The following is a 14,290-nucleotide window of genomic DNA, read 5'->3' as shown; positions in this document are numbered from 1 at the left end:
ATCATGTATCTTTCTCGCCTGCGTTCCAAGGAGTACAGGAGTTTCTTGTATCCATTGAAACCTTTTACATTCACCATAGAGAAATAATAGTGGTGGTTTTTCGGTTCTCTCTCCACACCACAGGCATACTGAGCTTTAAACTTTTCCTTTACTTATTTTTCCACTGTCGTATTCTATGGGGAGCCCAAGACTTGTCTTGTTCTCCAAGTACCACTGCAAAATAAGCAAGATAAGCTTGTTTTATAAAATCAGTAATGTTTTTCTTTGCATTCTGAACTGGGAAAGTTTAAGAAGGCTCTTCGTGAAGAACTCATGTGGTCGTTGATGATACAACTCCTTCCGTCAAATATTAAATAATTTAAAAATGAAATTCTAATCTTCATTAAAATTATCTGTATATACAAACTGTCACTACATTTACAGGCATTATGGCTAAGTTCTTTGTTAACTGATAGTAAGTATAAAATATCTTACAAAGCAGAGCCAGTTAAAAATCTTTTGCCATTTTCGAATTCAACAACCCCAAAATACCCTAAATATCTTAGGCAATGAAAATATTTATATAATCATTTAATCCTTCGGGTAGGTACTGATGTTAGTACCAGGTGCTACTGCTACTACCCAAGTGCTAATTAAAAACTGAAATGCAAAATACGTTTCTAGAGATACTAAAAAATATCTTAATATCTAGAACTCACCAAAAACCATTCACTCACTGTTGTGATCAGGATATGTCAGCATAGTTGCTGATCCCCTTACATGTGTTGTATAGATTAACTGAGCATTATAGTATCATCCATGTGTTTATATTCAAGATCCCTTAGGCCTGTGATTGTATGACGTCACGGGATACAGCTTGAGTGTGAGGCGAGCGAAACGTCGTCCTAAGGTTCCTCTCCTAAGTGTGGGTTTTTGGTGACTACATTTCTAGAAACAAATATCTAAGTCTACCTGTTCTAAAATTTTCACTTTATGAACACATCCCACATGATCTTCAAGCCGAAATGTGTATTATGGCCTGGTACCTCCACTGAGTCTTGGAATAGCATTAATTGCAATGGTCTTGCAGTGGACATGATTGCAGTAATGTAATCTTGGAATGGTGGTGATTGCAATAATGTAACCTTAGAGTGGTCATGATTGTAGTACTGTAACCTCGGAGTGGTCATGGTCGCAATACTGTAACCTCGGAGTGGTCATGGTTGTAATGCTGTAACCTTGGAGTGGTCATGGTTATAATGCTGTAACTTTGGAGTGGTCATGGTTGTAATACTGTAACCTCGGAGTGGTCATGGTTGTAATACTGTAACCTCGGAGTGGTCATGGTTGTAATACTGTAACCTTGGAGTGGTCATGGTTGTAATACTGTAACCTTGGAGTGGTCATGGTTGTAATACTGTAACCTTGGAGTGGTCATGGTTGTAATACTGTAACCTTGGAGTGGTCATGGTTGTAATACTGTAACCTCGGAGTGGTCATGGTTGTAATACTGTAACCTTGGAGTAGTCATGGTTGTAATGCTGTAACCTTGGAGTGGTCATGGTTGTAATGCTGTAACCTTGGAGTAGTCATGGTTGTAATGCTGTAACCTTGGAGTGGTCATGGTTGTAATGCTGTAACCTTGGAGTGGTCATGGTTGTAATACTGTAACCTCGGAGTGGTCATGGTTGTAATACTGTAACCTTGGAGTGGTCATGGTTGTAATACTGTAACCTCGGAGTGGTCATGGTTGCAATACTGTAACCTCCGAGTGGTCATGGTTGTAATACTGTAACCTTAGAGTGGTCATGGTTGTAATACTGTAACCTCGGAGTGGTCATGGTTGTAATACTGTAACCTCGGAGTGGTCACTGGAGTGGTCATGGTTGTAATACTGTAACCCTGGAGTGGTCATGGTTGTAATACTGTAACCTCGGAGTGGTCATGGTTGTAATGTTGTAACCTCGGAGTGGTCATGGCTGTAATACTGAAACCTCGGAGTGGTCATGGTTGTAATACTGTAACCTCGGAGTGGTCATGGTTGTAATACTGTAACCTTGGAGTGGTCATGGTTGTAATACTGTAACCTTGGAGTGGTCATGGTTGTAATACTGTAACCTTGGAGTGGTCATGGTTGTAATACTGTAACCTTGGAGTGGTCATGGTTGTAATACTGTAACCTTGGAGTGGTCATAGTTGTAATACTGTAACCTTGGAGTGGTCATAGTTGTAATACTGTAACCTTGGAGTGGTCATGGTTGTAATACTGTAACCTTGGAGTGGTCATGGTTGTAATACTGTAACCTTGGAGTGGTCATGGTTGTAATACTGTAACCTTGGAGTGGTCATGGTTGTAATACTGTAACCTTGGAGTGGTCATGGTTGTAATACTGTAACTTTGGAGTGGTCATGGTTGTAATACTGTAACCTTGGAGTGGTCATAACTGTAATGATGCAATGTCTTGGTACGACACAAGTATTTTAAACCAGAAGAATATGAAATACATCCGACTGCTGACGAAAGTTAATTTGAAATTCGTAAAATCTCTCTGAAGATTCCTCTACAATTACATAGTACAACTTATTGTCATTAATGACACAAATATAATTTTCAATCTTTACTTGTCCTGTTTTTACACAAATTTCTTCTTGACTCTTCGCGTATTTTGACTCAACTTCTCGCCGGTGTCACTAGAAATTGGATAGACATTCTTCTTCGTTTGGTGGTACAAATCTGTGTAATCCTCCAGTAATTGCACTGTCTTCAAATCTGACCTTCAACCTAAAACTACTTTTTTTTAATTATGCTGTATTAACAAAGGAATACTTAATGCTAATGCTTAGTGTAAAAATTTGCTGTGAACAACTTTACAAATCAGTACGCGCGGAGTCTCTCGACAGCTTTTTTTTTTTTAGTTTCATCGTAAATATTTTTGTCATGGGAGTGGCAAAGAAAGCTCATTCACCACTTAGCCAAAAATCTTTATTATCGTGGCAAAAAAAATTATGAAGCTGTACTTTTTTTTTTACACGTAGCTGCACAACCTTCAAAAAGAAGACTAAAAACTATTGACGAATAATTTTAATGTGATGAAGTTTACTCAGAAAAGTGTATGACGAGATTTATGCCCACACTTGATTTTCCCGGTGAAATCCGTGAGCAGCATTTTCAACTATGAACAAATAATTCTCTGAGAAATCACCCACAATGACTTCCTCACTCCGAATATACAAATTTTCAAGTCCTTCAAGTACAGTGTTTACTGTTGAGCCACAAAGTGATGCTGAACCAAGTGTGTAATTTGTTTACTCAAGGATGTTAAGAACTCATCCAGTGGCTGCACATTCTCCACCATTGTTCAATGGTTAACAGTCAACTATTGTTTATATCTCATTTATTCTGAGAATGCCTTTACACTGTCTAGTAATGCAAAGAATAACTGAATATCTTCTTTTTGACACTCTACAAAATATTCCATTATTCTTGTTCAACAGCGCGGACACCTCAGTTCATGGCGTCCTTGTAAGGCATTTATCCCCCCAAATCACGAAGCTGCAACTTAGGAATCTCATGGTACGTGCAAACGCAGTGTACAAGCCATGCACGAAGTTAAATCAACCAAACAACTGTAATTTATTCCGATACCTTCTGGTAAGATGCTGAATAGTCTGGGGCCATGGATGTTGATACAGTGTTCTCTTGTTGTGCCCACGGTGCCCTTGCCCTTCACTGGGTTTATCTTAACTTCTTCCACATCTCTCACTCCATTATGTTGGTTATGGCAGTGGGCAGATTTGGGGCCAGCCCCAATTTATGTTCCAAGGAAATGCTTACTGTTTTCTGACCTCAAGATTACTTAAGCCTATATATCAGATTGAGATAAGATTTTTTAGACGTGGATTAACAACATACGACAATTTTGAATACCAACTCTGAAGAGATCTTGAGATGAAGGAATGTTAGGCACTGATTGTCTTGTCCTAAAACTCCCCAATATATAGACTAAACCAACAAGGTAAAACCAGTATTAACCTGACAGTGGGTTGATAAAACCCAACAGTATATCGACAACTGAATAATAAATAGCTAAAACTAGCATTAACAACTTAACGGGAATATGAAGCCAACACTAACTCGACAATAAATAAATAAAACCAAAACTAATTCGACAATATATATATATATATATATATATATATATATATATATATATATATATATATATATATATATATATATATATATATATATATATATATATATAAATCACTAACTAAACAATAAATAAAACCAACACTAACTCGACAACAAATAAAAGCAACACTAATTCGATAATAAATAAAACCAACAATAACTCCACAGTAACTAAATAAAACCAACACAAAGGCGATAAACCACACAAAACCAGTACTCCCTCGACAATGGAGAACTATAACCGTTGCTAACTTAACAATATGTAGATAGAGCCAACATTCACCGCGATACACCACAAAATCAGTGTTGAATAAGAGTACCATGCAGCCTCGTGCAGTCTGCACCATCAACATACCGTAAATCCTCATACATTTCTTCAACGCATAAGGGCCCCAGGGTCATCAATGCATGTAGGACCTAGGGTTGTCATCACATGCAGGTCTCAGGACCGTCAATGCATGGGGGTTCACGCATACGGGCACAGGGGGCCTCCCTCAACTCGTAGAATAACATTCTAACAGGACATTGAACTAGTAAGAACGTCAAGTGATCCCAGGTGCTCTTTCCCACCTACTCCAACTTGTCACTTTATATTACTCTGTTAAGTAATAACAAGCCGGTAAGTGCGAACGTACGTGTGCTATGATTGATGTTCTCCAGCACAGTGTTCAGTGCTTTCAGATATTAGTGTGTTCATCACTGTGTTCACGATCACTATGATCGGATATCAGTGTGTTCATTGTGGACAAAGTTATATTTTCATTTTTATTAAATAAAATTAAATACAGTAGCAATATGCAGCTACCTTATTTACATGATAGATATATAGTGGAAACAAAAGCTAGTTACGTTTACACAAATAACCAGAACGTACAGAGAAGCTTACGGCGACGCTTCGTTCTGACCTATGAAAGTTCTTTGTGTACTGTTCCAGTCACGGTATTGTGCTATTTTGTTCGCTAGTTACGTTTCTCTTGTCATATTACACCACCGCTGGGCACGGTTGAGGAACATTGAAAACGAAAACTATGTCAACAACATTTGAATTGTTGTCCTACAGTGTTCTAAATGACAAATAAAGAACATACAGACAAGTTACCATGGTCTCGCCACGTAGTTTCTAGACCACAGTAAATAAGAGTACGTGGGGACAGACAGCATAACCAAAGGTTATGTTATGGTAGTTTATATAACCAATATAACCAAAGGTTATATTGTGATCCACAACAACATAACCAAAGTGAACCCATGACAGCATAACCAAAGGCTCACCTACAACATCCAAATGTTACATCATGTACACGAACACCACGTACACGAACACCACAAATGTACACGAACACCACGCATGTACAGGAGTGCCACCTGAACAAGCGGTGCCACGGGGCCAGTATGAGGGAATTTAAGCAGGGAAAGCTGGCGGGAGGCACGTAGAGACGATTGTTCAACTTAGCTGGGGAGTGATGCTCTTGGTGACCACTGGTCCCTGCAACACTACCCTCCTCCCCCCCACACACACCCTGCAACATCCATGTACTATGCAATACACACGTACCCTGCAACACCTTCCCGTTCCACATCAGCTAGGAGCTGAGACTCGACCCCCTCCAACGACATATACGGCGGGTACTCATTTGTTCAGGAGTCAGTCTAAGTCTTTCCATGTTCTTTGTGTTCTCTGGCGGGGTCTGTGTCCTGTACCCTCTGTTCATGTTGAGTTCTTCATTCTTTCCATTCATAAGCAGTGCGCCACCACTGAAGAGCAAGTTACAAATAGTCTTTAGTTCCCTGATGTCAACAATTATTCTCAAATATATTAACTGGGAAACCATAGAAGTTACACAACACCTGAGGAATGAGAGGTAGTCAGGTTTGATCCAATGAATGGGAGAATAGTTCCAATTCATTGTATCAAGACTCCTTCGCTAGCAACAAGGCACTTCATCCCTCTTACGTTACTGTAGTTTATTTTACGATTTAAGAGTTACTATTTTACTTCAGCTCAATGTATAAGATTATAGCTGTTAAACTACCACAGACTGTTTTACAAGAGCTATTATACTACCTCAGATTATTTTACACACGTTAAGAACTATTTTTTTTTATTAACACACTGGCCGACTCCCACCAAGGCAGGATGGCCCAAAAACGAAAAACTTTCACCATCATTCACTCCATCACTGTCTTGCAAGAAGGGTGCTTTACACTACTGTTTCTAAACTGCAACATTAACACCCCTCCTTCAGAGTGCAGGCACTGTACTTCCCATCTCCAGGACTCAAGTCCGGCCTGCCGGTTTCCCTGAATCCCTTCATAAATGTTACTTTGCTCACACTCCAACAGCACGTCAAGTATTAAAAACCATTTGTCTCCATTCACTCCTATCAAACACGCCCACGCATGCCTGCTGGAAGTCCAAGCCCCTCGCACACAAAGCCTCCTTTACCCCCTCCCTCCAACCTTTCCTAGGCCGACCCCTACCCCGCTTTCCTTCCACTACAGACTGATACACTCTTGAAGTCATTCTGTTTCGCACCATTCTCTCTACATGTCCGAACCACCTCAACAACCCTTCCTCAGCCCTCTGGACAACAGTTTTGGCAATCCCGCACCTCCTCCTAACTTCGAATTCTCCGCATTATATTCACACCACACAGTGCCCTCAGACATGACATCTCCACTGCCTCCAGCCTTCTCCTCGCTGCAACATTCATCACCCATGCTTCACACCCATATAAGAGCATTGGTAAAACTATACTCTCATACATTCCCCTCTTTGCCTCCAAGGACAAAGTTCTTTGTCTCCACAGACTCCTAAGTGCACCGCTCACCCTTCTTCCCTCATCAATTCTATGATTCACCTCATCTTTCATAGACCCATCCGCTGACATGTCCACTCCCAAATATCTGAATACATTCACCTCCTCCATACTCTCTCCCTCCAATCTGATATCCAATATTTCATCATCTAATCTTTTTATTCTCATAACCTTACTCTTTCCTGTATTCACTTTTAATTTTCTTCTTTTGCATACCCTACCAAATTCATCCACCAACCTCTGCAACTTCTCTTCAGAATCTCCCAAGAGCACAGTGTCATCAGCAAAGAGCAACTATGACAACTCCCGCTTCATGTGTGATTCTTTATCTTTTAACTCCACGCCTCTTGCCAAGACCCTCGCATTTACTTCTCTTACAACCCCATCTATAAATGTATTAAACAACCACGGTGACATCACACATCCTTGTCTAAGGCCTACTTTTACTGGGAAATAATCTCCCTCTTTCGTACATACTCTAACTTGAGCCTCACTATCCTCGTAAAAACTCTTCACTGCTTTCAGTAACCTACCTCCTACACCATACACCTGCAACATCTGCCACATTGCCCCCCTATCCACCCTGTCATACGCCTTTTCCAAATCCATAAATGTCACAAAAACCTCTTTAGCCTTATCTAAATACTGTTCACTTATATGTTTCACTGTAAACACCTGGTCCACACACCCCCTACCTTTCCTAAAGCATCCTTGTTCATCTGCTATCCTATTCTCCGTCTTACTCTTAATTCTTTCAATAATAACTCTACCATACACTTTACCAGGTATACTCAACAGACTTATCCTCCTATAATTTTTGCACTCTCTTTTGTCCCTTTTGCCTTTATACAAAGGAACTATGCATACTCTCTGCCAATCCCTAGGTACCTTACCCTCTTCCATACATTTATTAAATAATTGCACCAACCACTCCAAAACTATATCCCCACCTGCTTTTAACATTTCTATCTTTATCCCATCAATCCCGGCTGCCTTACCCCCTTTCATTTTACCTACTGCCTCACGAACTTCCCCCACACTCACAACTGGCTCTTCCTCACTCCTACAAGATGTTATTCCTCCTTGCCCTATACACGAAATCATAGCTTCCCTATCTTCATCAACATTTAACAATTCCTCAAAATATTCCTTCCATCTTCCCAATACCTCTAACTCTCCATTTAATAACTCCTCTCTCCTATTTTTAACCGACAAATCCGTTTGTTCTCTAGGCTTCCTTAACTTGTTAATCTCACTCCAAAACTTTTTCTTATTTTCAACAAAATTTGTTGATAACATCTCACCCACTTTCGCATCACTTCTACTTTGTAAAAACTTCTCATATGCTAACTTTTTCTCCCTTACTACTCTCTTTACATCATCATTCCACCAATCGCTCCTCTTCCCTCCCGCACCCACTTTCCTGTAACCACAAACTTCTGCTGAACACTCTAACACTACATTTTTAAACCTATCCCATACCTCTTCGACCCCATTGCCTATGCTCTCATTAGCCCATCTATCCTCCAATAGCTGTTTATATCTTACCCTAACTGCCTCCTCTTTTAGTTTATAAACCTTCACCTCTCTCTTCCCTGATGCTTCTATTCTCCTTGTATCCCATCTACCTTTTACTCTCAGTGTAGCTACAAGTAAGAAGTGATCTGATATATCTGTGGGCCCTCTATAAACATGTACATCCTGAAGTCTACTCAAAAGTCTTTTATCTACCAATACATAATCCAACAAACTACTGTCATTTCGCCCTACATCATATCTTGTATACTTATTTATCCTCTTTTTCTTAAAATATGTATTACCTACAACTAAACCCTTTTCTATACAAACTTCAATCAAAGGGCTCCCATTATCATTTACACCTGGCACCCCAAACTTACCTACTACACCCTCTCTAAAAGTTTCTCCTACTTTAGCATTCAGGTCCCGTACCACAATTACTCTCTCACTTGGTTCAAAGGTTCCTATACATTCACTTGACATCTCCCAAAATCTCTCTCTCTCTCCTCTACATTTCTCTCTTCTCCAGGTGCATACACGCTTATTATGACCCACTTTTCGCATCCAACCTTTACTTTAATCCACATAATCCTTGAATTTACACATTCATATTCTCTTTTCTCCTTCCATAACTGATCCTTCAACATTACTGCTACCCCTTCCTTTGCTCTAACTCTCTCAGATACTCCAGATTTAATCCCATTTATTTCCCCCCACCGAAACTCCCCTACCCCCTTCAGCTTTGTTTCGCTTAGGGCCAGGACATCCAACTTCTTTTCATTCATAACATCAGCAATCATCTGTTTCTTGTCATCCGCACTACATCCACGCACATTCAAGCATCCCAGTTTTATAAAGTTTTTCTTCTCTTTTTTAGTAAATGTCTACAGGAGAAGGGGTTACTAGCCCATCGCTCCCGGCATTTTAGTCGCCTCATACGAAACGCATGGCTTACGGAGGAAAGATTCTTTTCCACTTCCCCATGGACAATAGAAGAAATAAAGAAGAACAAGAGCTATTTAGAAAAAGGAGAAAAACCTAGATGTATGTATATATATATGCATGTGCGTGTCTGTGAAGTGTGACCAAAGTGTAAGTAGGAGTAGCAAGATATCCCTGTTATCTAGCGTGTTTATGAGACAGAAAAAGACACCAGCAATCATACAATCATGCAAAACAGTTACAGGTTTCTGTTTCACAGTCATCTGGCAGGACGGTAGTACTTTCCTGGGTGGTTGCTGTCTACCAACCTACTATCTAAGAACTGTTATCCTAATTCACCTCATTTTACAAGCTAAGAGCTGTTATCCTACCTTATCTTGTTTTACAAGCTAAGAAACTGTTATCCTACTTTAGTTCATTTCACAAGCTACGAGCTGTTATCCTACCCCATCTTATTTAGAGGCAAGGAGCTGTTATACTGCCTCAGATTACTGTACAAGCTCGGAGATGTTATCGTGAGTGACAATGCTAGTAACGCAAAAGTATTTTTTGGCATCAACGCTGGCATTAGTAAGACAGTAACCTATGAGACGAAAGCATAACGTCAATGACATTATTGATTTTAACAATAACTGTGGCGATAATGTTAACAAAGGTAAAAATAAATCAAGTAACAAAGTACAGATGATAAACATGAAGGCAGGGATTAATAAATAATAGAAGTAGATACAATTCAGAGTGGGCAAATTTAAGGCTTTATATCTGATGAAAGACAACGACCACAGCATCGATAAACTATGTAAATTATGTAAAAAAGATATCTGTAGTGCTATTACTTGACATGTGTCTAATTAACATAAAGCCTGACAGACAGCAGCATCCAATGAGGTACTACCGTCCTGTCAAATGAGTGTTCGCAATAAAGCCTAACTTCACATCAAGAATGCTAAGTAACAAAAGTTACAAGATCATACAATTCTATACATCGTTGTTAATGACTTAGCTTATGCGCAGCAGTTCTGGTTTACATATTACATATTGATGGACATAAATGAGCTGTTAAACAGACTGAGAAAGTTAATCCATCTATCCGGAATCTTTCCTAAGATGACGGATTAAGAGTACTGGCTAACAATTATGTGGATGAAGAAACAAGAAAGCAAAAAAAATCTTTATATGATAAAGTTCTACTTTAATGTCGCTTAAATAGTGATTTATTTTGTAAAGCTACGCCTTCGTCCACATATATAGCCGAGTCACATTTAGTAACAATGAACTCAAGTTGGCCAGATTCAGGATTACAAAGGACAGGAAAGCAATGGCTTGGCAACAGAGTTGAAGACTGAGTGCAAGAACCTGACAGCGTCACTGACATGACACAAGACGTGGACAAGCCCCACATGGATCAGTAGGCCTACTAGGAAAAAAAAAAGTATCAAATACCGACGATGTTAAATACAACCTGTTCTCTAAGTTTCCTGTCATGCAGACTGAATCTCATGCATTTCGGCACGAAAGAAATCTCGATGAAATTTTATTATTCATTATTCATGATTAAGTTTGGTTGTGTTAACGAGTATTAACTCATATTTTAGTATAATTACCCAATATTAACAAAATAAAAAAACAGAAGTTGTGTGTGGGAGCACGGGACAGCCCACACGTGGGTAGGGCTCGTAAATTAGACATTCTAGGTCCACTACAGTGTTTCCTCCTAACTTAAGTCTTAGTTAAATATATGAATAACAGACGAAGCGTGGTAGCGGAGTAGTGGAGACTATGACTTCAATATTCTAGGAACAGACTGTACAATGTGATCATCAGTAGTAGCAGCAGCAGAAGTGAATACAAAACTGACATCAATAAGAAAATTAATGAGCCATCAAACCAAGACATTAGGGATAACAAAAACTACAATAAAATTAATGGTACAACACCAAATGAAGTCACAATGGATGAGAAGGACTTAACGCTAAATGATGTCACAAAGGAAGGAGAGGAACTTAACGCTAAATGATATCACAAGGAAAAGAGAGGGATTCAACACTGAATGATGTCTCATGGAAAGGAGAGGGATTTAACGATAAATGATGTCATCAAGTTCCAAATGAAGGTAAGGAACTGACACTCACTAACGGCTTCGATGACTTCAGCGAGCACGACCCCATCGCTGACATCCGCCTGCAGGTCGTGGATATGCCGACGGCTCTTTGACTTGTCCAGATAGTGGTTGGCCCAATCCGTGTATATCTGTAAGTACAAGACAAGAAGAATTAGCAGGGTAACAGCACTCTTCTTGCCGCTTTGGTAGTTGGTGTAGCTAGTATTTGAGTCCCGCCATGTGTTGCTGGAATGAGTACTGCTGGCTGAGGAAACACACAGAAATTCGTATAAGAACACCTAAGTCAGATCAAGACTATTTTAAATGTTTCGGTAAGGACTGAGCTTTGGGCATGAATGTTAAACGTCGCCTAAAATAAAGTCTTACTCTGCATTATGAGTGGAACAGTAGCTCCTTCGATGAGTTTCGCCTGCACGATAGCCATGTTCAGTCGAATACAAGAGAACATTATCTCTGGTGATCCGTATTTGACTGAAATAAGCCTGTTGTGCAGGCGAAACGTTTCGACAATAAAGATACCCAAATGTTGCAAATGTATTTTACTCATCTACTTGTCAATAATATACACAATCATAGCAGTGATTTCCTTAAGGAGTTTGGAAAGGGAGTGATGATTCGTTCGTTCAAGGTACAGGAAGTGCTTTAATGCTGGAGAATGGGCTCTTGATTCAAAGAACTGGGAGCTATCATCTCTTTCCGGGGATCCACTCGGACTGCATTCCATTTGTTTGGCGTTGTATGACCTCTACGGATTTAGCGTTCCCCCTTCACGAATACAATAATAATTGAGATGACTCGTATCTTGAAACATACCAGTAAGCACAACTAGATGTACAGGCGTAATACCAACAATAATATGGGTATGAATAATAATTAATTATTATTATATTTATGGAGAAGCGCCAAACCACAACGGTCAAACAATGTTTGGTATGGGGGAACATTGTTATATTCTGACAACTTACTCGCATATTTAACCACGTAGATTCATATTAAAAAATCGTCTGAGATCAGTCTGACGAGGTTGCCCAGTGTCACCGCTCCCCATCTGCACGATTATCACTAAAATAAGATTTGTTCGGACTTTTAACCTGGAGAGTTAGCCACCCAGGATAATCCAAGGAAGTCAGTGTGTCATCAAGGACTGTCTGTCTTATTTTTATTGGGGTCCCCCAGGATGCGACCCACATCTGTGGAAAATCTCACAATTGAATTTTCAAGACCGTTACAAACCCTCCCTAAGATGGGAGAACTACATCCCCACCATGCCTATAGGGGTGCCATATTTCTTTATATACTCTTACAACAACAATAATAATAATAAATAATAATAATAATATCATTATTTCTACAAGTACATGTACAAGGTATACAGGCCTAGCTGACATCAATGACATAATACTATTCAGAAAGCCGCTTGTTATGGTGAGCATTTCGGGTAAATTAAGTCAGTTTTGTCTCAGGATACGACCCACACCAGTCGACTAACACCCAAGTACCAATTTTATACTGATCGGTGAACATGGACAAAGAGGTGTCTTAAGCAGCTATGGCAGCTTCAAAGGTTTCCTTTCAGTAGAGCTGGAGTTACTACCACCTGGGAATTACCATTTCTCAGGATGGCGTATCCCACACACATATAAGATATGGAATTTATGAAGATATCCTCATCAGGGACAAAAAAATACACGGCAATATATATATATATATATATATATATATATATATATATATATATATATATATATATATATATATATATATATATATATATGCTCGTCTCCTGGTAGTGAAAGCACCACACTCAGGAGATTTCCTGTTAGCTGTTCCCAATTCCTCCTTGGGCACTCGACTAGACCCACAGGCCATTCGGATTGGTGTTGCTCTTCGCCTAGCCGCCCCCATCCTCACCGAACAAAGGTGTATTTGCGGCAGGGCGACAGCTGATCAATTCGGACTTCATGGTCTCGTGTGTCACACAGCAGAAGGGAAGTATGCCAGGCATGAGGAGGTCAATGACATCGTAAAGAGAAGCCTCGCCACAGCCCGTTGCCCAGCTCAACAGGAACCCCAAGTGCAGAGGTCTGACGGAAGTCAAAAGCGTCCTGATGGAGCCACTATGCTACCTTGGAAGGATGGAAAGCAGATTGCCTGGGACTACACCTGTGCCGCCACATTGGCGGACACCTACCTGCCATACTCCGTAGTGGAAGGGGGTGGAGCTGCCAGCCACAGGGAGACCCAGAAGATCCGCAAATATGAAAACCTTCCCCCTTGCTATAACTTCATCCCAATAGGGTCGGAGACCCTTGGAGCATGGGGCAAGTGTGCTCTAAAGTTCCTCAAAGAGCTGGGTAAAAAGCTCATCATAGAAACCAAGGACCACAGGGCGAACAATTTCCTCTTTCAGAGACTCAGTGTTACGATCCAGAGAGGAAATGCCTGCAGCATTCTGGGCACGCGGCCCACTGCAGGGGAGCTGGACGAAGTATTCGAGATGTAGCTCTGAGTTACCTATGTTGTTTTGCTTTCTGTTGTATTTTTGTGAATGTTTGGCCAATGTATTTTTGTCTTTAAATAAAACATACTTGAAATATAGGGGGTGGTAGGAGAAAATTCTCAAACAGCTTCAGCGAGAACCTTGAGTTTTCCCTGAAGAAAGTTTATTCTTTTCTCTGAGGATGAGAGTCCCTAGGACAGTTCTAGAGGTGGTAC

At 40.1% G+C, this 14,290-nt stretch overlaps 1 protein-coding gene across 2 annotated transcripts in view; it reads right to left on the bottom strand.

Moving 5' to 3' along the window:
* LOC128695331 (neuron navigator 2-like) overlaps positions 1–14,290 on the bottom strand; it is a 1,199,990-nt gene that overhangs the window by 676,096 nt on the left and 509,604 nt on the right. For both annotated transcript variants that reach the window (XM_070095407.1, XM_053785832.2), the window contains one exon: positions 11,586–11,703. In XM_070095407.1, coding sequence (XP_069951508.1) covers positions 11,586–11,703 — 118 coding nt within the window. The remainder of the gene's footprint in view (positions 1–11,585; positions 11,704–14,290) is intronic.

Source organism: Cherax quadricarinatus, chromosome 50 (assembly GCF_038502225.1).
Source record: "Cherax quadricarinatus isolate ZL_2023a chromosome 50, ASM3850222v1, whole genome shotgun sequence".
Lineage (NCBI taxonomy): Eukaryota > Metazoa > Arthropoda > Malacostraca > Decapoda > Parastacidae > Cherax > Cherax quadricarinatus.
This window is presented reverse-complemented; position numbering and strand designations above follow the sequence as displayed.